Raw genomic sequence first — 27,991 nt, 5'->3', positions numbered from 1 at the left:
ATCACACACTCTGGATGGCTTCCTACTTACCCAGCTGCTCCTTTTTTGGTCTCATCTGCAAGCAATTCTTCTCTTAATCCCTTCTTTCTCTAAATTTTTGCCCTACGAGAGTTCATGTATTCCTGCTGCTTATGTGGTATCTATGTACTTATCCTTCTCAAGCTTTTCTTCTCCAGCCCACACCTTTCCTCTGAACCTGAGCAGCTTACTTGCCACTTCTTCTTGATGACTCATAAGCATCTCAAACTTATCATGTCCAAGCCTTTCACACTTAAGTCCAAAGCAGAGTCAAGTTTGTTCCCTGTCCCTCACCCAGCTTGTTCCTCTCATCTCAATTATTCATCCAGGCTCTCAAGCCAGAAATCTAAGGATCATCTTTGTCTTTTTCTTCTCCCTCATCTGATCCACTGAAGGGCCTATTGATTCTTCCTCCAAAAATAGAACAATAGAACTTGGGCTCATCCACTTCATTCCATCTTTATTGGCTCTACTCTAACCTGAGCCACCATCATCTCTCATCTGGACTTGCCTGGCCACTTAACTGGTCTACTTCTTCTCTTGCCATCATCCAATGCAGTCCTCATACAATAGCAAGTGTAATGATTTAAAACAAATGGATCATGGCCAGGTGTGGTGGCTCATGCCTGTAATCCAAGCACTTTGGGAGACCAAGGCAGAGGGATCACTTGAGGTCAGGAGTTCAAGACCAGCCTGGTCAACATGATGAAACCCTGTTTCTACTAAAAACACAAAATTAGCCGGGCGTGGTGGCAGACACCTGTGATCCCAGGCACTCGGGAGGCTGAGGCACAAGAATTGCTTGAACCACCAGGAGGCAGAGGTTGCAGTGGGCCGAGATCACGCCACTGCACTCCAGCCTGGTTGACAGAGAGAGACTCTGTCTCAAAACATAAAAAACAAATGGATCACATCATTCCCCTACTTAAAACCTTTCAAGAGCTTCCCATTGGGCTTGCAACACAATCCCTATTGTTAACCTGGCTTACAGGGAGACACCTGGCACAGTCTGACTCTGCTCATGTCCCTCCTCTGGCTCACCACCCCCTGGCCACACTGTTTTCTGCTTCTGGGGTCCTGTGTATTCTGCCAGGAATCTCTTTCCCCAACTCTTTGGTTCCATCTCTTTTTTTTGTTTTTCAGATAGGGTCTTGCTCTCTTCCCCAGACTGGAGTGCTCAAGCAATCTGCCTGCCTCTAGCTCCCAAGTTGGGATTACAGTATGAGCTACCGTGCCCAGCCAGTTCCTTCTCACCCACTCAAGTAGACCCTCCTTAGTGAGGCTTTCTCTGACTACTATATTAAAGTAGATCCACCACTTATAGCCCTCCAGTTAATTTTTTCCCCACAATCTTCCACATTTTATTGTAGCTGTTTGCTTACTTATTTATTATCTATCTCCCCAACTATTATAAGCTCCATGACAGCAGTGTCTACCTTTTGTTCATCACATAATGCTTAGTGCCTGGTACGTGGTGGAGACTGATAAATATTTGCTAAATGAATGTTAATCACCCTTTCTTAATGTTTCCTACATTTAAAAAAATATTTTATTCTATTCTGTATTTTTTGAGACAGGGTCTCTCCCTATTGCCCAAGCTGGAGTACAGTGGCACAGTCATGGCTCACTGCAGTCCTGGCCTCCAAGTTCAAGCAATTCTCTTACTTCAGCCTCCTACGTAGTGAGGACGACAGGTACCCATAACCATGCCTAGCTAGTTTTTACAAATTTTTTTTTGTAGAGATGGGGTCTCATTATGTTGCCTAGGCTGAAAGTTATTATATTTTAATGTGGAAGAAAATACACTCAGGTTCCCATATGTAAAGTACTAAACAGAACTTTAGAAATGTTAACCCTTTTCTATTCCCTTTAGTCCCATTTCTATCACAAAATGAAGTCTTAACATCAAGGAAATAAAAAACCCCAACTGTTCTCTTTCTTAAGATTCCTTGCTTTTTTGTTTAAGTACCTAGATACTTGGGCTGGTGCTTATTTTCAGGATTACTTTAACTTGGTGGTTTTTAATCTGCTCTGCAAAGCCCTAGAATTTCTTTTCCTTCAAAGGTTGATGCCGTAGATGTGCCAATGTGCAGCGTGTGTGGGGATGAGGGGAGAAAACGCTCTGGAACTATAACTCTTGATTCAAACATAGTCACTCTACTTCTATTTCTACAAATTAGATTGCCAGGGAAGCTTTTGTATTAAAGGTTCTGCTGAGTGTTTTTTCGTGGTGTTGTGTCTGTTTTTTGAAGTTGCTAAATGGAAGTTACAGAAGAAGGAACTCTGGGCCTGGCTTTTGGGGGTGATGTCCCCCGCAACCGGATATATAGAATCAGGAGGAGGGCATCTCCTTCTTCTCTGAAACAAGACAACCACCACCAGTGGAACAATGGAGCAGAATCTCAGCCCCCTAATCTGTTTTATAAAAGGCTCAGCTCAAGAGAGGGAATCAGGGCACCAGACTCACATAGTTTTACCCTCTTCTGCTCCCACAAATAGCCAGAAGCGTGACTTTAGCTTCTAGACACATCCTGCAAAGACATACTTAATGAGCAGAGAGAAGCTGAAAAAATTATGACCAAATCCTATCTTGAACTGGTAGGAAAGAGAGCAATTTTATTTCATCTTCTCTTGTTAATTTTTGGTTGTCTCTAAAAACATCTCTCTACCGGGGCCAAAGCCAATGTGGTTCACATGCTGATTCTTGGCGGTTGCCCAAGGAAAGTTCAGAGGATAGGTCGAGGATTGATGTAAAAGCCCCCATGCTTAATCCCTGTTCTGCTCTCCTATTCAGAGTTTTTGGATGGGTGCTGAGGAGAGGATTAGGCACAAAGCAGCCTAATCACTTACCTTTTTCCTTCCTTTGCAGTAACCCTAGCAGTACTTTTCCTATATGGGTTGTCACTAAGTCCTCAGCCTGCACAATGCACTTACCAAGGGGCGGGGAATAGGTTTCTGTGGCTTCTTTGAGCCCAGCTTTTTCATGGCATTGTAGTACTTCTTCTGTTCTTCGGTCATGAAGATGTCCTGACCTCCAAAGTAAAGGAAGGAAGAAAAAAACAGACAATTACAACTGGCTCTCAACATGCTATGAGTTTGGACCTAAGGATCAATACTGAGAACTGAGGGGAGACCTATCCCTTTCCTTTGTAGCTAATAGCTATCCCAGGGTGGGGTAGACCTGGGATAATCATTCAGCTCTAAAGAGATACTTGCCCTTGTTTTTAGCACAGGATTTCTAAGATCTTCCAGTCCCGAGGTAGAAAGGAAATGGACTATCCAATTATAGACCCTCATGAAAGGGTAAACTTGAGAGCAGTGACTTTGAAGGCAGTCATATCTCACAGTCTCATTTTCTGGGGGCCAGTTTTCCTGATACATTCTAGACAAAACATTTTAGAATAAAAAAATCTTCATGTCCTGGTTGATACCCAATTTATTTTAGATGATACCCCAAATTTGGAAATTCTGGTGCAAGAAAGCAATTTGGAGGGTGTCTTGGAATATGCTGGGATAGACTTGACTTACAAAATGAGTAACAAGAGCAATTTTTTCAATTTGCTTTGTAAAACTTGTTAACCATCTAGAACAAGTAAGGAAGTGAACTTTCCAAGGGTGGTCTCTCAAATCCCAATTTGCTTGTGCTCAGAGATTGATTAGATAATCACAAGTCTAGAGAGTTTCTACTTCTTGCGATAGCTATTCATCTGTTTCTTTCCTTTTCATCTCTGTTGCTAGACTGCACTCTCTGACCTACCTGCTTCTGGTGGGAGACCAAGACCAGTAATAGGCCTCAAGAATAAAAGACTGCTAGTACGTGTGGTAAACTACGTGCTGCAAAATCCAGCCCTGAACAGAAAGAGTGTGTTGGGGCTAATGTATGGGGGCCAGGGTCACAGTGAGCTGACAATATAGATTTTAGAGAAAGAAAGAGGGACATTTTCTTTCTAGAGATAGGGACAAAGATGCCTCTTATCTGGGCTGACTTCCAACCACTGGCAATGAGGGGAGGAGACCTATCTTTTTCTTTTGTTGATTGAAGTTATCAATGATGACACCAATGAACAGGTTCAGGGTGAAGAAGGAGCCGAAGATGATGAAGATGACAAAGTAGATGTACATGTAGATATTGTCCTCGTACTTAGGCTGCTCATCAGGCTGTCAAAGGACAGGATAAAAGGAAGAGAATCAGCTCCTAGTTTGCAGTTGGACATGCCAAGACCATCAGTCATAACTGTGACCATTTGAGCTGCTGAACATCCTGCGATGGGAGAGCCCTAGATTCTTTCTGCCTGCCTCCTTCTCTACACTGGCATGTCCTGCCTTGAGAGGGCACCAGTCCTCCTCCGACTCATGTGGAGAACATGCAAATCATGAAGCCACAGGGAGGGAGGGCTGTCTGCTAGGAGCCATACTTTTGCTATGAAGCAGGACTGAAGCATAGACAGCTTCACTGGGGCCAAGTAAAAATTAACAGTCTAATCATCGGGGGCCAATGTAAGAGAGTGATGACTTACTGAGACAAGGAAAATGATCTATAATCAATAAAACAAGCAATAAATGTTCCAAAGAGAAACGTCAACTCCTCCATTCCTCCATCCCTTCCTCTTTCTTGGTGGGATCGGTATACCATGCTGCTTGCTTTCCACCCATCTGAGAATGTGGTATTTTTGCCATGTACATCCTTACCTTCCGGGAATCTACAGCTGCATACATGATATCCATCCAGCCTTTGAAGGTTGCCTGGCAAACAGAGTCAGTCATTAGACGGTGCCTATTAAGGGATAGGAGTCTAGGCAGGGGTCCCAAAGGCCAGGCTTAGGTTCAGTGAGAACACAGAACAGGGGTTTGGGTGCAGCCTCCCTTGGACACAGAATTTTCTGTTTGTTACTACAGGTCCCAGGAGGGCTTTGTTCCTGAAAATAACAACAAAGTGTGGCAAATAAACATGCTGAAAATGGTAGTGGGATTAAGGCTTTACAAAAGGACTCAAAATCATGGGCCCGAGAAGCCTACCTAAAGTTAGGGAAAACTTTTATGAGTGAACGGCAGGAATCTACTGAAAATGCTTGGAACTTAGCACTCCATTCCACTGAGGAATCATTTTTTAAAAAGGTGTTAAGCAAAAAAAAAAAAAAAAAAAAAAAAAAAAAAAAAAAAAAAGGTGTTAAGCGACAGGGGTTGGAAAAACCCATAGTTGCATTTAAAAGAAAAACAAGATCAGACTTACCCTTTACTGATATACACATGTGTAGCCTATGTAGTGGCAATACCAGCTTTATCCTTGACGGTCCCTTCCCAATTCTACTCCTTCAGTCTACTGTATCTAGACTGATTCTGGAAATATGGATAATCCATGTACTATTCTCCATGTTTTACGTACTCAACCAGATTCTAAGGTTTTTTCAGGGCACAGGAAGGTCTTTATTCATCTGAGGGCCCTAGTACTGTACTGTCACGCACAGCATTTTGCATATGGCAGGGACTCTGTGACTACCATGTTTGACTGGCTTGTTGATGTGCACTGGTTTTCTGGAGATGTTCCAATTCAGATTCAATTTGTGGCTCCAATTTTTTGAACTGGGATACAACAGCAAAAAAGCTTTGGGGTAGGAAAAACTATAGTTCATTCCATGAACTTTGCCTTCTACTATGAGTTGACAGTGTTTACTATATGTTAGGTTAGGTTGAGAGCTTCATCTGTGTTATTGCAGTTAGTCTCCCAAGAACTGTATGATATAGGCATGGCAATATAGTAACAAAAACACTTAATAGCAATTTTCATTAATTAAGCATGGTTATATGCTGGGCATTGTGCTAAGAAATTTTTAAAAATCACAAACCCTCTTAACAACCATGCCAGGTTTCATTATCTATATTTAATAGATGAAGACACAGAGAGTCAGAGAGGTTGAATAATTTGTCCAAAGTTACATATCCAATAAGTATCAGAGTATGGTTCAAATCAGTATCAGTCTAATTTCAAAGCCTACGAGCTTTCACTGCATTATGTTGTCTTGTCACACATTCCGAAACACTGGTGAGAGAGGAAGTGAAAACTAAGCACGAAAGAATGAAATTAGGCAAAAGAGAATTATCTAGATAGCTAAATCCTTCCTTCCTGTGATACATTAATCTGATACCCTTCTCTGGGGTGGAGCTGAGGTGAGTGTGGCACCAAAGCACTGCCCTGGTTTTTTCCTAAGTTAACTGGAGTGTAGGAGTGCTCCATCACAATTGCCATTACTTTGTCTATGCGCTTATCTTCTTGATTTTTTTTGCCCTTCTCTTTAACTACACTCTGATCAGGAAAGGAAGATGATCTCTCTGCCACTTTATTACATCGCAGGAATCTTTATTTGTTGCTGGGACAGCTCTGCTCCTGAGCACAGTGAGAGATTTCCTTTGAGTGAGATCTTGTAGAAGTCAGAGAATACTCAGGAAAGGTCTCTTTCTGAAACTGGTTTGGGGAACAACACTGTTCTCTTGGACTTATTGAGAATAATCGTGATTCTAGAAGCAGGGTTGAAAAGAAGCCAAATGGGATTTGTGCTAGCTGCCTGAATTTCATAGAACTGAAAACAAAAAACATTACTTACTACTTGAAGAAGGGCCAGGTATCCTGCCCCAACATTGTCAAAGTTGATCTTCACGTTCTTCCATCTGATCTCTGTATTGTTCCCCTCCATGAGCTTTTCACATTCAGTTTTATTGTTGACATCTTCTATTTCAAATCGGATTTCAGAAGTCTCATTAAAGCAGTAGTGGTACTTTCCCGCAAACAGGTTAACTCCCATGATGCTGAAAATCAGCCAGAAGATGAGACACACCAGCAGCACATTCATGATGGAGGGGATGGCGCCCACCAAGGCATTCACCACCACCTGCATTGGAAGGGGAGGTTGCTGAGTGTTGGGTGGAAATGGGAGCAAGCACATTTTTTGATTTCCAGGAGGGGAATGACATTGTGTGGCTTGTTCTGTATGGAAACATTCCATTCCCTTTGGAATTAGAGTAACTGGACAGACTGACAAGTAGAACCAAAAATTTCTAAGTCTAGGCCTATATTGAAGGAATTTTAAAAAGTTACATCTTTATTTTGACTAACACAAATTCCCCAGGCAAGTTGACCTACGTCTTCTTTCCTATGCATCAGCCTGGGACTAAAAAATTATTTCTTAGTCCAGTCTCTCTCTTCCTCAATTCATAAAACATGCCCAGTGGGAAAATACGAGTAACTTTCAGCTTGCTAGTTGCCTTTCAACAGACATTCCCCCTCTGAAAAACAAGGTATAATTGTTCAGAATCACAGAGAACTACCCGTTGTGGTTAATAGAGAGCCAGTTAACAGTACATAATGTCTCTTTTATGACTACGCAAGGCCAGTTATTTTATTTCAGGCAATAGCTGAGCATGCATATTTTGCAGGCTCAAGAAAAAAAAAAAGCTATATTCCCTCTACCAAACAGTATAAAATAAAATCTGAACAGATGTGCTTTCACTCAAGGTTCATTATACTTCTCCAGCCTTTTTATTCTGACTTTGTAGGCTTTTAAATCAGAGTCGCTCCCTGCTTGGCTAATGCTGTCGTCTCTCTGCTCATTCCAGGGCTTGACTCCACTCATCACAATGTATTAGAAATAGGATGACTTAAGGTTTTTAAGAGAGTTTTGGGTTAGATCATCACTGCTCTGGAAACTAAAAAATTGGCATATTGTTAAAAGTCACTGATTACAGTAAGCTCAGGAATTTAAAAAAAGCAAAGGAAAAAACCCCTTAGGAATCAAAGTTTCTGGGTTGTTTTCAACTTTGATTTTGCTTTACAGTGTCAGTCAGAGCAGCATACAGTTTAGGGTTTAGGTTTTGCTTATCTTCTGGTTTTGCCTTAAGACTGCATTGTCACTCATCAGGACATGTGGCTGATCAGAGCTACCTGTTCTATCTTGTGTAAAAAATGCAATGATATTCTTCTGCTAAGGAGTCACTCTTCTTTTTAGATTAAAATATTCATTTTGTGTTTCTCCAATTCATATATTAAGGCCTTTAGACTGAGAGGCAGTTATTTCTTAATTCTTAGACCAAGAAATCTCTTCTAGATCTGACAGCTCTGTCATTAGTATAAAGTGTTTATTACTTTGTTAATTGTTTATTACTTTGAGCAAGGAAAGCCAGGATATCTGAAATCTGGAAAATCTTCAATTTTTTTTGGAGAGTGATATTCATATTGATTTATATTACCAAATTTGTCATGTACTCAGATTTGAATTTACCTCCTCATTCTACAGTTGCTCACCCTTTGGCGGGAGCACCAAAAAGCAATGAAATGTGCAAAAGAACAGGAAAAAGGAGGATGATCCACAAATGGAAAAATAATTTCTCAAACAATAAGGGAGTAGATTATGTAAAGATTCAAAAGCTCCAGTCTATGTGACAGCATTTCGCAGCAGACCTTAGGTGGGAGACTGTGACCTTCTGTTAGACCATTACAAATGTGGCATAGGAAGTAGGTCCCAAAGACTTGAAACCGAGGCATGTTGCTTTTTAATCTCAATTCAGAACCTACTTCCTCCAGGAACTCTTCTGACTATGCAGAGAATGATCTTAAGCTTCTACTCAAACCCAGTCTAACCTGTCCTACATACTATGGGTTACAGTTAAATATGGGTTAATATTTACCACAGGGAAGAAAAATTAACGAAGTGATCTCTTAGAACTTTTATTCTCATAAAGTATATACAAAATTTTATATATTGATCCATTTGATCAAGTGAATCAATATACAAAAATATTCACTGAGCCTTATTCTCTGATATAAAATCCTATAAAATCCAAAGTTTTATAAGATGCAAATGTACTTTAATCATAACCAGAGAAAAACTTTTTACCTTAGTATTATGAATAAAACAGAAAACAGAGTTGATTAATTTTAAATTTTTATTTATTTACTTTTTTTGAGAAAGGGTCTCACTCTGTTGACCAGGCTGGAGTGCAGTGATGCGATCTCGGCTCACTGCAACCTCCCCTTCCTGGGTTCAAGCGATTCTCCTGCCTCAGCCTCCCAACTAACTGGGACTACAGATGCGTGCTACCGCGCCCAGCCAATTTTTGTATTTTTAGTAGAGATGGAGTTCTGCCATGTTGGCCAGGTTGGTCTCGAACTCCTGACCTCAAAGTGATCTGCCCAGCTTGGCCTCCAAAAGTTCTGGGATTACAGGCATGAAGACAGCATGCCCAGCCCAGAGTTGATTAAATGTACTAATAATTCTTCCTTGCTTTGAACATTAGCTGATAAGCTGCAATATGTTAAGAAGAAACTATTTAACTGTGCTCCGTATGTAATGATCATTGTGCTGTTATTCTCAGCAACCACTGGGCAAGAGATCATATTTCTTATTTTGAAGTCTCACACTAAATATATATTATAAATGATAATTCAAATTTCCACTGATAGTCAATGAATTTGATCTTCTCTTCTCTATACAAGCTCTCTAGTTATTCTACATTGCCTTTAATTATCATGAAATCTATTATTGTTAAGAACTAGACATGGAAATATCACTCAAAGCTAGGTTTTAGTAATCCATAAAAAGTTACTTTTATCAATGGAAGTTTATACTTGGCAATTGATACAAATCCCATTTAATTGATGAGAAAATTCCAATGGATATTAATTCTTACAATATTTTTGTCTTCTCTATAATGTCTTGGAAATTATTGTTGCTCATTAAATACTATAAATCAGCAAGCTTTTAATATCTGGCAGAGGGAACATGGCTTTAATGGACAACTATGTACTGACAATCAACAAAAATGCATGCATGTTTCATGGCACTAATATTATATACCCTCAAAAATTTAACAGCACAGCGAAATCTTTAAATGAAGATTACTATGGAGGAGAGAAAAGCAAAGAACTACATTAAGTATTCCTTTGCCTATAGCACAAGTGCTTCAGTTTTCCTGGTCTTTGGTTTGAGGAAGGAGAGGAGACTGAAGTCAGTGTCCCAGGACAGGCTTGGGTCATATGCTCCCTTCTCAAGTGAAGCTCTGAGTCTGTAATTGGAGCAGCACAGTGACAGTTGAGCCCATCTGCATGGATGGTGTTCAGTTTATGAAGATTTCTTATTTAAAATTTTCTAAAGGTAATCTCTCAAGTGTTGGCATATGGAAGAACCAAAACCAAAGAATAAAAAAAAAAATGCCCCATAGAAAAATGACATTTAAATAAAACATGTGTACCTAATTTTGTTTATTACTGGGAAACTTACTATAAGCTTAGCCAGATCCAATCTTTTCTTCTTGCAGTTACTCTTCCACAGAAGCGCTAGGAAACCTGCAGGGCAGGAATGGATCCCTGATCCCTTTTCACCTGCCTAACCAGCCATGGTCAATACCGTCTGTTAGTTGGCTGGAGTCAACCAAATGAGGTGGCGCTCTTATTCCAAAGCTTCCCTCAATGTACATTTATTGTTTTAAATTCCAGCTTTGGGTTCAAACTTGTTCTCCCCCATTATCTTACCGAAAAAAATCTTGATGTAGATGCTTTTCAAACAAAACATCGTAATGCTTTTCAAATAAAACTATCTACTGTTCTGATTATTCATTTGGGACCTCCGGGCTCCTAAACTACTTTCAAGTTGACAAATAAAATTTTTTAGGGGACTGGAAACTGAGGGTCCAGGAAAGGTGGAGAAAAAAGGGGCAGCTAAAGGGAAGACTATTCATGTAGACTATTTTGTGGCTCCCAAAACGGCTCCTGCATCCAGGTTATTCAAGTAACTGCCTCATGAGCAAACTGGCCTCAGCGGCCATGAGGACTGCTTCTGTCTGCCTGGCCAGGACTGACAGTAATGAGCATCTAGATGGAAAGAGTTAGTAACAAGCATCAGATGCGTCAGATGGGCATTTTTTTTGGTGGGGGGATGAGGGGATTTCTTCAGGTATCACTGATCTCCTTTTGGGAGATCAGGGATCACCGTAAGGGGATGCGGAGGAGCTCCGGTACAATGTTGCAAGTACTGTCTTCAGTGGACTTCTTTTGGTTGCATCTTGTCCTCAGTTTTTCAGTCACCAAAGTGGATTATCAACTTTATAAAAAAACCAGTGTGGTTTATTAAAACATTTAACTAGCTCTGGAAAAGGTGCAAAGGGGGAGGGAGCAGAGACGAGCATTTTAACCACATGTTCAATCCCACCGTGGCTGTCTAAACCACTGAATCTTGTGTAATAAACTCTCTTCCTAAATTTAGCCTAAGCATAGCAATGACCTTACTGCACACATGCTAAAACCTCTCTTATCTGTGGGACAAAGTCTTAAAATCCCAAGTTTTTAAAAAAATTAAAACAAATTTACACTACTGTGGAACTGCCCTTCCTGCAGATGGTTTCAGGAGAGTTGCAGAAAGCTTACATTTAGTAAACCAAACTGTGACTGTGCTACAGAAGAAACATGAATTTGTTACAAAAAGCATTTGTCTGGATAAATTAACATAATAAAATTCCCAAGTCCCAATTAAGTTTTCATCTTCCTATATAACTGTGGGTGGCTTCATGGAAGAACAGCCAGGGGTCACAGATGAGGAATGAATGAAGCAGCACTGTCCTGGTATCTAGTTTTTCCAATCGGTCTTGCTTCATGTAGACTATTGTAACAGTTTAATTTTTATTCCTACATTCTGACGTTTGCACATTTAAAAATATATCCTCTGGTTTGCTCTCCTGCATGTATTCAACATCTGAATTGAAGCGAGTTTTCTTGGTCTCGTTAAGTATAACAGACCTCTCTCTGATCACCACAGGACAACTATTACCACCAAAGCCAGTTGCCCCTTTGATTTTAAGAAATTGACTTCTTAGTGTGTGTGTGTGTGTGTGCGCGCACATGCACGCATGCACACGCACAACTATTTAAACCAAGAGACAAGGAAATGGCACCAAGAAGGTACCCTGTTTCTAAGTCGGCAGGGTGACAACACCTTGTATTGTTTTGGGTGGAGTATCACCAAAGCAGGAATAGGAGGTATCAAGAAATTTCAGGAGAACTAGCTGATATTCAATCATCTAGCATCATACCTGGTTGTCATTTTGACAGTGTTAGGGGACCATACAGCATGGGCAGAGGGGTTGGGGGTGAGGAAAAAAGCTTTGCTATCAGACAGAGGCTGCCAGTCCGTATGGGACTGGGCTGAGAACAACAAGGTGCAATAAGAGGAATCCAAATAGAAAGAAAAGCATTTCTTCTCCCAGGGCCATGCCAAATTCTGCTCCATTCCCAATTCCGGGCCTGCCATCATGTCTTCAAGCCCATTCTCAGCTGCTTTCTCAGTGACCTCAAGGCCACAGTCCCCACCTGGCTGATGCCCCTACACAGCACTCTCCCTGCCTGAAGCCTGTGCTTTTCAGTGGGTCTGTGGGTTACAATTCCCCTTCTTTGCACCTGGTGATTCTCCCTATTAAATCAACAGCCCAGAAAGCCGCCCCAAGTGCTACAGGTAAGCCAGGCCAAATGAGAATAGCCAATGTTAACATGTTCTGCGATGGCATGTTGTTGGGGGTGGGGCCAATATTAATGTGATGAGGCAGCTTAACGCAATTCCCCTTTGCACGGGGCAGGTGTGGGGGAGAGAGTGGAGGATCAAATCAGCAGCTGCATCACAGAATTCGTGTTTGAATGATCTTTCCACCATGTGATCAGTTCTAGCATGCTTAAACAGTTTCCATTGGCATGCAGAAGGATCAGCTGCTCTTAGTATCTTACCCTCATCCCTTCAAATCGTGATAAGGCTCTTAAGGGTCTCAAAGCTCTTAGGGTCCTAAGGGACTTTATGGCACCTAGTTCCGAGTAGCCCAGGGCATTAGCTATAAGGCTGACTAAAGAGACCTACACAGAAACAGAAGAGAAAAACAAAAACAAAAAAGGTAACAAAAAAATAAACAAATAAAAGAAAAAAAAAAAAAAAAAAAAGAAAAGAAAACAGAGGTTCCAGAGTGTTAGAATAAAGCCCCTAGCACTGAAGACACAGATTGGGCCCCCCAGGTAGAGCAAGTGGGTAACACCAGCTGCCTATTTCAACTTGACTCAAACGACCTGGAAGGAAAGGTGGTTGAGAGGCAGAAGAAAAAACAAGAGGGAAGAGAAAATTGAGAAGGCGGTAGAACATACACACAATTTGGAAAAGGGGAGAGGCTGACGGGAGAGGGAGAGAGTGAGGAAGTTCCACTGGAAGGAGAGGAGCCTGAACAGACAAGAGCCTTACCCTCGCCCTTTACAGTCTCTGCAGGTCCCAGAAGTCCCCATTAAATTAAGCCAGACAAATTTAATGGTACCTATGGAAAAGAATACAGATAAATACACATACTCCACACAAGCTGCCCCCTCCTCAGCTCATTCACCATTGGCTTTCCAACAGGGACAAGCTCTCTTACTCCTGGTTGACAAAAAACCATTTGTTTGAGAATCTTATGCATCATGACATTAAGAACAATGAAAACGTTCAATAAGTACCATGGCTGACTTTGCAGTTCCCAAGAAGAATTGTGCTCCATGAGAACTCACTTAAGTGAGTTGTATCTCTATCTTTTAAACATATCCTTCTATCTCTCACTTTTAACTATGATAATCCTTTTGACTTTTAACTATAACCAGGACCCCTCCATGGCCACAAGAACTTGGGTGAGTCTGGACAAATGAACCCATACTTTTCCTTATAATTCTCAATCTTTCCTTCCAGAACAGTCCAAAATGAATTATCCTCAGGTCTGTCATTTCCATGTCAATCTTCTATAACTCTTATCATTAGAATAACAGCTGGAAGAATTCTTGGAAAAAAAATTAATTTGATAGATGAGGAAATTGAGACCTGTACACAAGAATTTGCCCAGGGTTACACTGGCAGTTGTAGAACCAAGATTAAAGACCTCCACTGCCTGACTCCCAGGCCAATGCTTTTTCTTCCACAGACAGGTCACGTCCCCAGTGGGCAGATTACATGACAACATTCCAACAGGCCTATCTGGACAATCCAGACTTGAATATGTTGCCGTACCAGGGGGAAGAAGCCTGCAGACCTCCAGGCCTAGACATGTGGTCACTTTCCTGCTCTGCCAGAGGCAAACTTACCTTATTCTACCAGAGCTCTCAGAGCAGTTACCACGATGCTTCCTCAACACCATGCTAACTACATTTATGCCTGCCTGGGCCTGAGCTGAGAGTTACCGAATTCTTCAGGGGAGAACAGATCTAAAAATACCTTTAGTTAGTCAGACTCCAGAATGCTTGGGTTCTGGGTTTCTACTTTTTTTTTTTTTTTTTTGAGACAAAGTCTCACTCTGTTGTCCAGGCTGGAGAACAAAGGCGCAATCTTGGCTCACTGCAACCTCACTTCCTGGGTTCAAGCAATTCTCCCTGCCTCAGCCTCCTGGGTGAGTAGCTAGGATTACAGGCATGTGCCACCATGCCCAGCTAATTTTGTATTTTTAGTAGAGATGGGGTTTCACTGTGTTGGCCAGGCTGGTCTCAAACTCCTGACCTCAGGTGATTTGCCTGCCTTGGCCTCTCAAAGTGCTGGGATTACAGGCTTAAGCCACCATGCCTGGCTGGGTTCTGGGTTTCTTACAACACAAATTCTAGGATAGGTTAAGATATTTCCATCAACAGCTCTTAAATTCTTCCTGCTGGGAAGTGGTGGTTGCAGATCAGCTTAGCTTACTTAAATTGATGATACTTTAAAGAAAATTTAGAGAGGAAAAAAGAAACAATCTACAACTTAGTTTCATTTGCTGCTTTTTATCTTTATCCTAGGGCTTTAATTATTTGATCCTGTGTCTGTGAATTGCACACACACAATTTAAAAAAAATGAAGACATGTATAATTAAGCAGCATGACTGGCAGGGGATAGAAGTGGAAGGTGAATGACCTAGCAAGGGTCAGGATGAGCAGGTTTAAAGGTTTCCATTTAAAACAGGTATGGCCGGGCGTTGTGGCGGAGGTGGGTGGATCACATGAGATCAGAAGTTCGAGACCAGCCTGGCCAACATGGTGAAACGCGGTCTCTGCTAAAAATACAAGAAGAAATTAGCTGGATGTGGTGGTGCATGCCTATCCCAGCTGCTTGGGAGGATGAGGCAGGAGAATTGCTTGAACCCGGGAGGCAGAGGTTGCAGTGAGCGGAGATGGTGCCATTGCACTCCAACCTGGGCGACAAGTGAGAAACTCCATCTCAATAAATAAATAAATAAATAAATAAATAAATAATAAAATAAAAAGGGGTATGAACCTTGATCTATGCATGTGCTCATAATCCACCAGTGTAGGTATCTTCTCTGAAGCCCTAGGCAGTGTCCAAAGCAAATCTGGAAGTAAATGTTGCCCTATTAGGCTACCCTAATTTTCTTGGAAAGGCAGATGGTCCAGAGTTCAACGTCTGCCTAAACTATGGGCCACAAAAGCCCTATCTAGAACATAGTAGCACCAACCAATCCCTTTCTCTCTATCCATCCATCATTATCAATAAGAATTTATACGGAGGTGTATACTTCCCTATTATTACCAAGTACAGCCAACTCTTAAATCCAAAAGAATTGAAAGTTGCCAGATTCTTCATGAGGTCTTAACAGGTATACCTGAAGGGAAGCTATTCTTTCTCAACCAAGTACCTGGGCTCAATAGTCCCCTGGGTCAGCTTCATCTTACGAAACTGTCAGGTAAAGATTGCAAGAAACTAAGCTTTGAGTGGCTATAGGCACCATATAACGTAAGAAGATCCCAGCTCTTCAGGGTGGGTGACTTATCTGCTAACAAATAGGCCCACAGTGTGGAGAATGAAGGAGGAGGTCTAAAGGCCAGTTCAGTGGCTGGCTCTAAACGTTGCTGAGAGATAAGCTGTTACTCAGCTGATTAATTTGGCTCAGGACAGGATCAATAAGGGTCTTATCTGGGTTATTCTTTAGCAGTCGAGGGCTCTCTTATAATCCTTTGAGTCTCTGTTAAGCCCTTCCTGGAGATAATCCTAACATTGCTTAAAGTATTCTTTAAGGAAAGAATCAAACCTAAAAAACAAACAAACAAACAAACAAAGGAATTGAGGAGACATCAAATTCAGGGCATGAAGCTGGGCGCCATGGCATGTGTCTGCAGTCCTACCTACTCAGGAGGCTGAGGTGGGAAGGCTGCTTGAGCCCAGGACTTTGAGGCTGCAGTGAGCCATGACTGTGCCACTGTACTCCAGCCTGGGCAGCAGGGTGAGACCTACCTAAAAACATTAAAAAATAAAAAATAAATTCAGGGCATCTATGGTTGCAGACTGGAAAAAAAGGGGGAAAGACATTAGGTGACTTCCAAAATGATGTGAATATTTTCAAATGGAGAATGGTTTCAGCAGTCTGAATTCAGGATGAGGCAAGTGGTCTCCGCAAGTCCCCATCTCTGGAACTGACAGGCTTGCTGATCTCCATATACAGTGGGATAAACGTCCTGGGGAAAAGATGCCAAAATTCTTTTACAGGACACAATCTCCAATGCAGCCAAGGAGCTGAGCAAAACAGAATGTTTTCCTTGTTTGAGAACTTGTATGGCTTGAATTAACCTTGAAGTCATCTGGATAATCCCATGACTCTGAAAAGTACTTATAGCTTTAAGGGGCAACAAGGAAGAACAAAAATCAATTAGGGAAACAAGTGCGATGAGTAACAGACTCAGACATCAAGTCACCAGTGGATGGTGCTAAGTTAGAACGTAACCTGCTGCATGTTCTAAAATGCCAAAGAAACCAGACACTTTACTCAAATGGACACCAAAAAGTCCAGCAGTTCCAGCTGTTCAGGTGACAGGCCAAGACTAATTGCCCCTCCACAACTCAAAAGTGGCAGCGATTGAAGCCACTGTGATGGCCTGGGAATGTCCCCCCACCTAGCACAAGCCTGGAATCAGGCCATAGTTGCTGTGGAAGCTAGTGTAAGCTCCCCAGGGGCTGGGAACATGCTTGCAACAGGGATAACCTCTGCTTCTCCTTATTGCTTCTGGAGCAATTCTACACAGATAATGGCATTCGACTATATTATTTACTAATAACTGGCACAGAGGTCTTCACAGGAGCCAGTTGGATACCACAGTAATGTAATGATCAAGCAACCCCCAAAAGCTAGAGGGCTTATGAATTAGTATGAGTTGACTGCATGCCTGTCCTATGCTCTTTACCCCCTTCTACCTCATATAAAGTCATAAAAATGTTTGTGAAATAAATGCTGGCTGGGCACAGTGGCTCATGTCTGTAAACCCAACATTTTGGGAGGCCAAGGAGTTCGAGACCAGCCTGGGCAACATGGTGAAACTCCATCTCTACCCAAGACACAAAAATTAGCCAGGCATGGTGGTGTGTGCCTATAGCCCCAGCTACTCGGGAGGCTGAGGTGCGAGGATTGTGTGAGCCCAGGAGGCAGAGGCTGCAGTGAGCAGAGATGGCGCCACTCCACTCAAGGCTGGTGACAGAGTAAGACCTCATCTCAAAAAATAAATGCTAATGTGCAGGACTGTTAGTGCTTTCACAGCTTATTTGTTTAGCAGGGGCATGTGGGATACCTGATCAATATCCTCAAATTCTAGGTAGCTCACTCTAGGGAAAAGAGGAAGAACGTGTTCTGGTGAGGGTGGGTCATGGTGGGGAAGCTCTGTTTCAAATCACAGCCTCCCCAGGCAGCTGGGAGTACCAGTTTGAGTTCAGGTGTCCCACCTGACGCTAGGTAGTCCTGAGGAGCTCTTGTGAAATGAAGACTCTACGGCACTTCCTCTTTCTCTAGAAAGAGAACTGGCCCAGTCTCACTTTGGCTCTCTGGGTCTTATCTCAAGCCCATTCTTTAAGCCTTAGAGCTCCAGCTTTCTGTCTGTGGGAGGTACAGGTCCTTCCACCACAGGATGGTATCAACAGTTGCTGGAGGGAGTGCTAACATCTCTCGCTACGAGGGTCTCACACTGGTACCTTCTAGGGTTGGGCTCCTCACCTCATTTAGGCATTTCCCAAAGGCAGGCTTTTTGAAATGGGGATGCAACTGAGGGCACAGTGACAGTTCTGGGAAGGGGGTCATCAACCATGGAAATTGCAAACAATGTATTGGAAAAGAAATGCATTTATAGAGCAGAAATCATTACTGGCTCAGTGCTGGGTGCCTGCCATTGGAGAGATTTCTATGCTGCTCTATCCTGGATCTCAGAGGTACTCTACAGGTAGTTCACCATGCAGCCAATGAAACCTGCATTCTACATGACCAGTCTAGCCTCCACCACTCTACTTTCTTGGCACTTAACAGCCCTCAGAGGGGACTAAATTTTCCACAGGCCTTGGTCCTACAAATCCCATTCATCCTTTCTTTAAAATGCTGATTTGGCGGAAAGAAAGAAGCTTTAGTTATTATACAGAATAAGAGAATAGTCATCATCCTTAGTAAAGCTGACAAGGGACAAGTGATGGTGGGGTGAGAAAGAATTAGAAAGGATGTCGCTTCCAACCTGGAAAAAACACAGGAGGTCATGGCCAGCAAACCTCGGAGATGGTCTTGGAACCTGGAGGAAAAAAGGATTTCTCAAGTTTCATGATCACTGTAGAATGGCAACGTGTGGGAAGAAGGGGGGACTTTATTTCAGTGTGAACTCCCCTCACCTAATAAACTGACTTGTTTGGATGAGTCTGGTATCAAGACTTGAGTTGGATGGATGTGTTCATGGGAATGGTCAGCAGGAGAGACCACAGAGATCCCACTACCACCTTTGTCCCAGCAGCCCCCATCTCATTCTCTCACCCCTTCTCCCAGCCACAAAAAGAGGATATCCTGTTGGCCTGGGGCAAGAACTTCCTGTCCCCAGCCTAATAACAAGGGCCTTTGAGATCTGTGATTCCACTTCTCACTCCTAATCTCTGAATCTAAGTTAAGCCAAACCCACCAGACTAAAGAGTTGGTTGGTTAGTCCTCCTGGAGCAAATGCAGGGACTTCAGAGCGCCCCTTCCTAAAACGAAGATCTGAGTGCAAGGGAACTTTACCCACACCTACATCTACACCTTGACCTATAACCTGGGCCCAGGGCAGCTACTGCCCTTAGAAAAAGAAAGACCCCTCTCTGTTTCTGTGTTCCTGCGGAAAGGGGTGGGAAACAGAAAGCAAGACACCTACAGCCACGATGAGGAAGTCCAGCCAACACCAGGCATTGGTGAAGAACTTGACGAAGCCATAGGCTGTCCACTTGAGCAACATCTCCAGGATGAAGATATAGGTGAAGACTTTGTCAGCGTATTCCAGGATGGTGCGGATAGTCTTTCTCTGCTCAATGTAGATGTCCTCGAAGGCCTAAAAGAGAGGCAGCAGCTGCCTATGATAGTGCCTAAAGGCAAGCAGGCCACAGGGAGCACTGCTGTCCTCAAGGAGCCCTCCTACATGGGCTGGCCTATCATCAGCTCCCTGTCTCCTTAGCTTTACTCCCCCACTACACAGGCTTTTTATTTTTTAACAGCTTTATTGAGATATAATCCACACATCATAAAATTCAGCCATTTAAAACGGCTTTTAGTATATTCAGGGTTGTGCATCTATCACCACAATCAATTTTAGAACATGTTCATTACCTCTAAAAGAATCCCCATACCCTTTAGCAATCACCCCCTAAACCCCCAACCCCCTAGCCCTAGGCAACGACTCACCTACTTTCTCTCTCTAGATTTTCCTTCTTATGGCTGAGTAATAGTCCAATATATGGATATACCACATTCTGTTTATCCTTCATCAGTTGATGGACGTGTGTGTTGTTTCTATTGTGAACAATGCTGCTGTGAACATCTGTGTATGGGTTTTTATGTAGACATGTTTTCATTCTCTAGGGCATATGCTCAGGAATGGAATTGCTGAGTCATATGGTAACTGTTTAATTTTTTGAGGAACTGCCAAACTGTTTTCCAAAGTTGGTTGCATCATTTCACATTCCTACCAGAAGCATATGAGTGTTTCAATTTCTCCCCATCCTCACCAACAGTATATATAAAAGACATGATAAAATCTTTCCTCCTTTTAGTCCCTTGACACCACAGTATGGGTGAAGGGTCATATGGGTGGGAGACACTTAGGTGAAGAAAATCTTAGCACTACTTTATTTGGCATTCATGAGTGGGATAATCCCTTATATGGTGGTGTGAGCATTCCCATCTGCAGAGTGATGGACTACACAGGTGAGGTGCCAAGAGGAGGGAATTCCTAAAGCATGGGAAAACCTGTGGAGGTGGGGAGGAAGTCCTCTGTGATACAATGGGAGGTGCCTGCTCTGAACAGCTCCAGAAGGAAGAACAGAATTGGGCTGTCTGCAGTCTCACCTTCCAAACTGGAGGCACATGGATATCAGGAGCTCCACTTTCATCAACGGGCAGTGGGACAGGGGTTATGGGTTCCACAGTCCTACTCAGGGTCTTGGTGCAAATAAATCCCCTTTGCTCAATCAAAAAGGCAACAGCTTCCATGTCAGGTTTCCCCTTAACCCCATCTGTTAGGAATCCCTTCTATAATCCAAGGTATGTGAGATGCCCAAGACAGATCTCATGTCACTGAAGGCCCTAATCCCCACCCTCTTTAGTCCCATCATAACCACGTTCTAGTTTCTTCTTGGATATTTTAGCAGTGGCTTCACTTTGTTATTCTTAAATATCATGCCTACTGTTACACAGGATCTGTACGTACTGAACCAAATATCCTTTGCCTAATCATTACGACAAATAAAAATTGTCAAAGGTGAGCAGTAAAGAACATTCAAAACCTTTGGTTCACTACTGCTTTATTCTTTTTTGTAGAGATGGGGAAGAGAAGAACCAAATGATGGGTCATACTGTTTAGATTTTTGTTTACTAGACTTGAAGAATAACAATACCAACAATAAAAAAACACATTTCTCCAATCACTTGGCTTAGTCTGATCCTCTCTTTCCTCAAGGGCAGAGACTATGCTGTCATCTTGGGTGCCTCTGCGGCACCTCAGGAAGTGTTGTGTGAATGCTCGTTGATGCAACAAATGGCCCAGGCGCAGGCGGGGCGGTCTGGCTCCCCTTCTCTCAGATCTCAGATCAGTGGCTACCAAGCCATCTTTTTTGCCTCCTACTTTAATCCTGACACCTTCCTGTGTAAACCTTCCCCTCGCTTCCCATGATCCTTTTCATGAAAGCTGTCTTCTTCACCTTGGGCTTGTCTTTAATACACACTGCTGCCTCTCTCAGCTTTTATTCTCCTGCCTCACAAGTCAGTGAAACTTCCCAAGTCACTGTCAAAATCTTTAACACTGAATTTGGGGACTCTCCCTTGTTATGTTTTTTTTTTTTTTTTTGCTTCCAGATTAAGCTTTGATTCCACACCTACATGAATGTGCCCATCTTCTTTAAATATACTTCAGCATTATGCATTCGTCACCTTTCCCTTAAGGAAAGGAAAGTGTGTACTGTCTCTAGTCCCTGCTGTCCTCAAGACTATTCAACCAGCAAGCAACTCCCTCACACCACACCCTGTCCAGGTGTCCTCAGTTATAACCCAGCTAAAAATAAAAGCAAATGCCAAGATAATTAGTCTCAGCAGTGGAGGAGCCTGTGTGTTCTGGGCCTTGTATGTTTCACTGATTAATAAGCACTTAGGACAATGTGAATATAAATAACCTTTGTACCAGAGATCTGACTCTAAACATTTGCTAATGTCACGGGTTCTCTATATCCAGTAGGCTGTGAAGGGACAGTGAGCGGAGGAATACCACCTCCCTCCCATCCTGGGTAACTGAAAAGCAAAGAACAAGAGATTTGGGGTATTAGGTAAGAGAGGGAAGTTCATTGTAGGGGCTGCTAAAGATGGGTAAACCAGGCAGTGGGGACACATGAGAGGGATAGTGCTAAGTCTACAGAGGATCAGGACATGAACAGGTATGGATTCTAATCCCACAGGCTCAAAGTAGTAGCCCAAAGCACCTTAACAGATCATTATTCTTGGGACCACAGCCAATCTGTTTTCAGAGCCACTGGGCTTGGGCCTCAGCCTTTTCCCACTGGCTTCTCTACACCCTTCCCCAGCCAATCCCTCCTCACACTCTCCCCTGGACCTTACCAGGGCACCACTGCTCAGCAGAATCATGAAGATGATGAAGGTCTCAAACCAGTTGTGCTCCACGATGAGGAAGCAGGTTTTCCGCAGGATCCACCAAGACTTGCCTAGCCCTTCCTCAATGTTGACCTGGCAGCACTTGAACCGCTGGACACAACCTGGCACCAGCGGGAGAGGCAGGTCAGACCGTGGAAACGTGCCCCGCCCAGACCTGCCCTCTCCTCCATCTCCCAGGCCCTGCCAGGTGCTGCCCCACCACACAGCCAGGAGGACAGTGGCTGAATCAGAATGCCTGATTCAGAAATGGAGAGGGTGGCAGGGCTGAGGCTATGCTGCAAAGGCTAACGGGGCAAGGCCCTCTGGAGTCAAGAAGATGTCCCACAAAGCAGCAGTGAGAGGGAGGAGAAAAGGGTAGTCAGGAGGCAGGCACAGCCATGACAGAACAGGTCGTATGAAAGGAAGTTTTTGGGCTGATGCCAAGAGAAAATGGACAATGAAAAGTGAGAATAGAAACTTGTTATATACTTGTCAGATACAAATAGGGGAAATAATCTAAGTTTCCTTCAAAATGGTGGGGTGGGGAGCAAAGTTCTTGAAGATAGCCACTGAGCTGCCCCTCGCCCACCACTAGCCCCGGCAGAGCTGTGTCTGTGAGCAACACGAGTGTCCCAAGCTCATCCCCTCCTCGCCCCCTTTCACCTTCTGTGAAGCAGGCGTCTGGATCCAAGTATTCCTCAGGCTGTTCCACAGGGACCTCTTCTACTTCTGGTTTGATATCAATGGTGCTTCCTTCAGAGGAGCTGGTGTCATCTAGTTTCTAGACATGCAAGGAAAAGGGACATCAGGCAGCTCTGCGGCAACATGCCCACTCCACACTGAGAACTCTGCCTCTGGTGGGGATGAGGCGCCAGTTCTGACTCTTCTCTAGAATTCTTACTACAACTCGCGATAAGCAAACCACATCCATGGGCCCTCAAAACTTCTTTCCAGATGGGATATAACATCAAAACCTACTCACGGAAGACAATGACCCACCCAAAGCTAAACGCGGCTATAGGTTGGTTTCAGGGCTATAACTAAGATGAATGGCAGGGAAGTACTCAAGGGATTATTCCAGCCTCTGACCCGGATGATCCAGAAGTGACAGAGGTGGGTCCAGGATCATCTTAGGATTCCACTTCATCTAGGAAAGGCCTAGAATGATACTGGGAGGGTGGAATTAGTTCTCCACGTAAGTTGGTTATTCCAGAATCTCTCTACCAAGCCCATAGCTGAAACAATCCCCAAGGCTGACAGCACCCTGTTTGTTCTCACACAGGATCAAGGCTGTTTCTAGGCTGGGACCTTACATCTTTGCTGCCTTCAGGATCCGATTCGCTGCTAACATCCTCTGTGTTGAGGTTCTCAAAGTCAGACTCCCCCACAGCAATGGGTACCCGCACAGTCAAGTTGGGGTTGTTGATGAAGGACATATGGTCTTCATCAATGATGTACTTCTCCACACTGCTGCCAATACCACTGGTTGTGCCATTGCCATTCTTCTGGAAGTCGCCATTCCGGTGGATGTCTGCACCGGTGTGATTGGCGATGCAGTTGGCCTTCTTTTCATACAACTCATCCAGAGGCTTCACCTCATCGGCCTCACGCTGCTTAAAGTGGGCCTGCATGAAGGCATGCACCTTTAGTTTGGTCCAGGCCACACCCTTCTTGATACGGATCACTGAGATCTGGAGGTTGTTCATTTCCCCATCATCATCTGTGGCAGCCAGGTTGTCTGCACTGAAGGAGCTCAGGAGCAAGGCCAGAAACAGGTTCAGCACCTATGCCAGTAGCATTGGAAAAAAAGAACAAATGTAGAAAAGTTATCCACCAAACTCAGGGTTGCAAACTGGAAGCCAACGGACTTCATGTGACAGACTCAAAGAGGCTTTGTTGTGTTGTGTTTGGCCCACGTAGTATTTTAAATACTCATGTTACCGGGTGGGAATGTGTTTGGTTTTGGTTGTAATACAAGGAGTTTAGCACCTCTTTTCTTGGGTCTTTTATAGTTTTACATACATATATATGTACCCCAAAATATACTACTTCTCTTATAATTAGAAAAAACAAAGACTGTATCCATTTTGGAAGGAAATTTCCCCAAAATAAAAAGGTGAATATACATTATTGGGGAGGGTCGCAAAGTGCGTAGATGCCACATATTCATGAGCAGAGTTCTTAGAGGACCCACGTCAGAAAAAAAAAAATTAGGCTTGAAGTGCCATCCACAACAAAATCAAGAAGGTAGGACTGAAATACACTTCATGTCATTGTATTTTAAGAACAAATTTTGTTTTCCTAACATTTACAAAAATAAAATCGCTTTAGCAAGACAGTGATGGTGACTTTTATGTTCTTCTGCATAGCCAAAGGTCAAGCCATCAGATACAAGCTTTATTTATTTTTGTTTTCATCTCCTATTTTACTACATTGAACATTAAGATTAATTAATTTATTTTTATTAAGACTTACTTTTTAGGAGTGGGAGAGGTGCTCATTTCTTGATTTATACTTGGTCCTTACTTTGTCATACTTGGGAAGAAGAGTAAGGCATACATTTTAGGAGGAGATAACAGTCATGTGCAGAGTGGGAGGGTGGAAACAATAAATGAACTATAAGTATTCAGATTATCTGCACCATTTGTAGCGTTAAAAAGGAATATGGTTGGTAAATGGGGGTGAGTTGGAGGGGCCTTTGAAGGCCAGGCTGAAGGATCTGAGTTTTATTTAATTAGATCCACTACTGGTTCTTGAGTAAAGGAGTCACAGATGATGACAGAGATTTGAAAAAGTCATTCAGACTAACCACATACAGAGGGGAAGGGCAGAAGTTAGGAGGCTGTTACATGCATGAATTGATAAGGGTCTGGATCAGGCTACAGAAATCCCAAATCTTAGCATGCATTAGAATCTCAGGGAGTGAGGGGTGTGGATGTTTGTTAAAAATATTTCCTTAGCCTACTCTCTAAAGAGATTTGGATTCAGTAGATTTGGTGTAGAGGCTGGGATTTGGCCTTTTTTTGTGAGTGAAACTTGTGTAATTATGATGCAGGGTGTCTTGAGACTACACTTTCATAAAGTACTGAATGAATTATAAAAATGCAAAGGAAGGGGCAGATCTTAGATTCTATGAAGAAAGATCCCCACAAAAATACTATGAAGAAAGATGCATTTAAGACACATAAGATACTTGCTTGGAATGGAGAGAAAAGAGACAGAAAATACTCCAACGTTATAGGTTCCTAGAAACTAGATGGGCAGAGGGACTACTAAGCAAAGGGGAACCTGAAAAGTGTCATCAGCGGGTAGTGGTAACAGCTGATTTTTGTCAAGTGCTCAGGTATCTGGAGACAGCCATGGGGGGATGTCTTTGAGACAACTAAGAACAGGAGAATGAAGAAAGGGTGACAAAGTCAGGGCTTGGAAATGTTGATCATGCTACATACCAGGAAGCCATTGTTATAGTCACTGAAGTAGTGAGAAGACTAGAGGGATTAGGACTGAGGGAAAGGTGGCTGGGAATGGAGAACAGGAGGAATTAAACATCACAGTAGCTATTTTTTTGCAGGTCAAATGGAAGAACAGAATAGCTGTAGCTGGTTCGGAGGCTGGTGAGTAGGAGTCTTTTACTGTCATGCTTCTCTATGGCAGAAAAAGGAAGAGAACTAATGTGGATGAGCGTGCAAGGGACAGATAAGCTTGTCTTCTTCCAGTCCTCTTTGCCCTACACTTGCAGGTGGGATTGGGGCCCTGATCTGTAAGATAGTTCTTTCTCAAACTTTAGTGTACATATGAGTCACACAAGGATCTTGTTAAAAATGCAGATTCCGATTCAGTAGTTCTGATTTGGGGCCTAGAATTCTGCATTTCTAACACACTCTCAAGTGATCTTGTTGCTTCTAGTCCCCAGATCACACTTTAAGAAACAAGGTGTTAAGATCTGTTGGTGACTCTTCTTTTTTTTTTTTTTTTTTTTTTTTTTTGAGACAGAGTCTCGCTCTGTCGCCCAGGCTGGAGTGCAGTGGCCGGATCTCAGCTCACTGCAAGCTCCGCCTCCCGGGTTTACGCCATTCTCCTGCCTCAGCCTCCCGAGTAGCTGGGACTACAGGCGCCCGCCACCTCGCCCGGCTAGTTTTTTGTATTTTTAGTAGAGACGGGGTTTCACCATGTTAGCCAGGATGGTCTCGATCTCCTGACCTTGTGATCCGCCCGTCTCGGCCTCCCAAAGTGCTGGGATTACAGGCTTGAGCCACCGCGCCCGGCCTGTTGGTGACTCTTCTAAAGACAGAGGTAGAAGAGAGCAGGTGGACAAAACAAAGTAAAGCAATAAAGTGATTTGTCATTTATATAAATTAAACTCTAAGACAGTTTAGAGCGGTTGCTCTCAATGGAGGGCAATTTTGCCCCCCCGGGGACATCTGGCAGTGTCTGGAGACATTTTTGGTTGTCACAGCTCTGAGGATGCTACTGGCATCCAGTGGGTAGATGCCAGGAGGGATGCTGCTAAATCCTACAATGCACAGGACAGTCCACAACAAAGAATCATCCAGTCCAAGATTTCAATAGCGCCAAAGATGAGAAATTGTGGTTAAGAAACAAGAAGGCTTCTGTAGGTGAAAGGGCACAGACTTTGAAGTCTAGGTTCAAATACAAGCCCTATATTTATTTGGGAAAGTCACTTAATTTTGCTGAGTTTGCTTTCCTAACTCTATGAAAAGGGTTGACAAGTTGTGGGTGGGGGTCATGACTAAGTAGGCACTCTGTAAGTATCTGTCTCCTCTCCTTCATTGGTACCTTAGGGTTTCTGGGCCAAGAAAGAATAAAAATCAACAAACATGACAGGTAGTAGGAGGACTAAGCAGTAGAAGGACTTGGGCTTCTGGGCCAAGGGTAGAATATTCAAGGTGTAGAACAAAAATATCTACAAATTAGTACTAACCACCAAGTTGCCAATCACCATGACCATCATAAAGACAATGAGGCACATGGCCTGGCCTGCCACTTCCATGCAGTCCCACATGGTCTCAATCCACTCCCCGCACAACACTCGAAAGACAATGAGGAAGGAATGGAAAAAGTCATGCATGTGCCAGCGAGGGAGTTCACAGTCCTGGTTGATCTTGCAGACACACTCCTTGTAGCTTTTTCCAAAGAGCTGCATCCCCACCACGGCAAAGATGAAGACAATAATGGCCAGCACCAGTGTCAGGTTGCCCAGGGCGCCCACTGAATTTCCAATAATCTTGATTAGCATGTTCAGGGTGGGCCAGGATTTGGCCAATTTGAAGACTCGGAGCTAAGGAAAAAAAAAAAAACCCAAACAAAAAAATAAATGATACTTAATCAATTTTCTTACCACATGGCTAAAATAAAAACATAAAATTAGTAAGATCAGATTAAATATATTGAGCACCCTTGGAAAATTCCCAGGACTTTCTAAGAGTGTCTCAGACTAAATGGGGAGAAACTGAGACACAAATAAGGGAAAACTGATTAATTTCAGAGTAGTTGAAAAATTTGTAACTAGAAACCAGGAATACTGCCTTATTCCTTTACTTTAGATCTGAGTCAATCTGCTTTTTGAAAACCCTGAACATATGAAAACCCTGAAAACCATGAACATATCCCTTTCCTACTGATTTTCCCTTCACTTCTCACAGGACAAGTGAAAGAAAATGTGATTTGTAGGAAACCAAAAGACTAGTATGGGACAGACAGTTAAAAAAAATCTGTTTCCTCAAAAAAGCAAACATTAAAAAATTCTAAGTATCTATTTTCTTGCCAATAAATAATCAATGGTTGATTAAAAAAAAAACCACTGTGATATGCTTG

The 27,991-nt window shown here is 42.9% G+C and overlaps 1 protein-coding gene across 15 annotated transcripts in view; it reads right to left on the bottom strand.

Annotated features, from left to right (window-relative positions):
* The window catches only part of SCN8A (sodium voltage-gated channel alpha subunit 8), a 211,021-nt gene that overhangs the window by 16,511 nt on the left and 166,519 nt on the right, over positions 1–27,991 (bottom strand). For 9 of the 15 annotated variants that reach the window (XM_065524218.2, XM_065524216.2, XM_065524217.2 and 6 more), the window contains 10 exons: positions 27,099–27,455; positions 23,470–23,940; positions 22,820–22,937; positions 22,124–22,278; positions 19,179–19,352; positions 12,776–12,898; positions 6,618–6,902; positions 4,708–4,761; positions 4,039–4,176; positions 2,953–3,057 (listed from right to left, as the gene is read on the bottom strand). In XM_065524218.2, coding sequence (XP_065380290.1) covers positions 2,953–3,057; positions 4,039–4,176; positions 4,708–4,761; positions 6,618–6,902; positions 12,776–12,898; positions 19,179–19,352; positions 22,124–22,278; positions 22,820–22,937; positions 23,470–23,940; positions 27,099–27,455 — 1,980 coding nt within the window. Of the gene's footprint in view, positions 1–2,952; positions 3,058–4,038; positions 4,177–4,707; positions 4,762–6,617; positions 6,903–12,775; positions 12,899–13,274; positions 13,345–18,320; positions 18,573–19,178; positions 19,353–22,123; positions 22,279–22,819; positions 22,938–23,469; positions 23,941–27,098; positions 27,456–27,991 lie in introns of those variants that run through there. The other 6 variants (XM_065524223.2, XM_065524221.2, XM_065524222.2 and 3 more) reach the window with 4 other exon arrangements.

This window comes from Macaca fascicularis, chromosome 11 (assembly GCF_037993035.2).
Source record: "Macaca fascicularis isolate 582-1 chromosome 11, T2T-MFA8v1.1".
Taxonomy (NCBI): Eukaryota; Metazoa; Chordata; class Mammalia; order Primates; family Cercopithecidae; genus Macaca; species Macaca fascicularis.
Note: the sequence above shows the minus strand (reverse complement) of the source record. Positions and strands in the feature narration are given on the sequence as shown.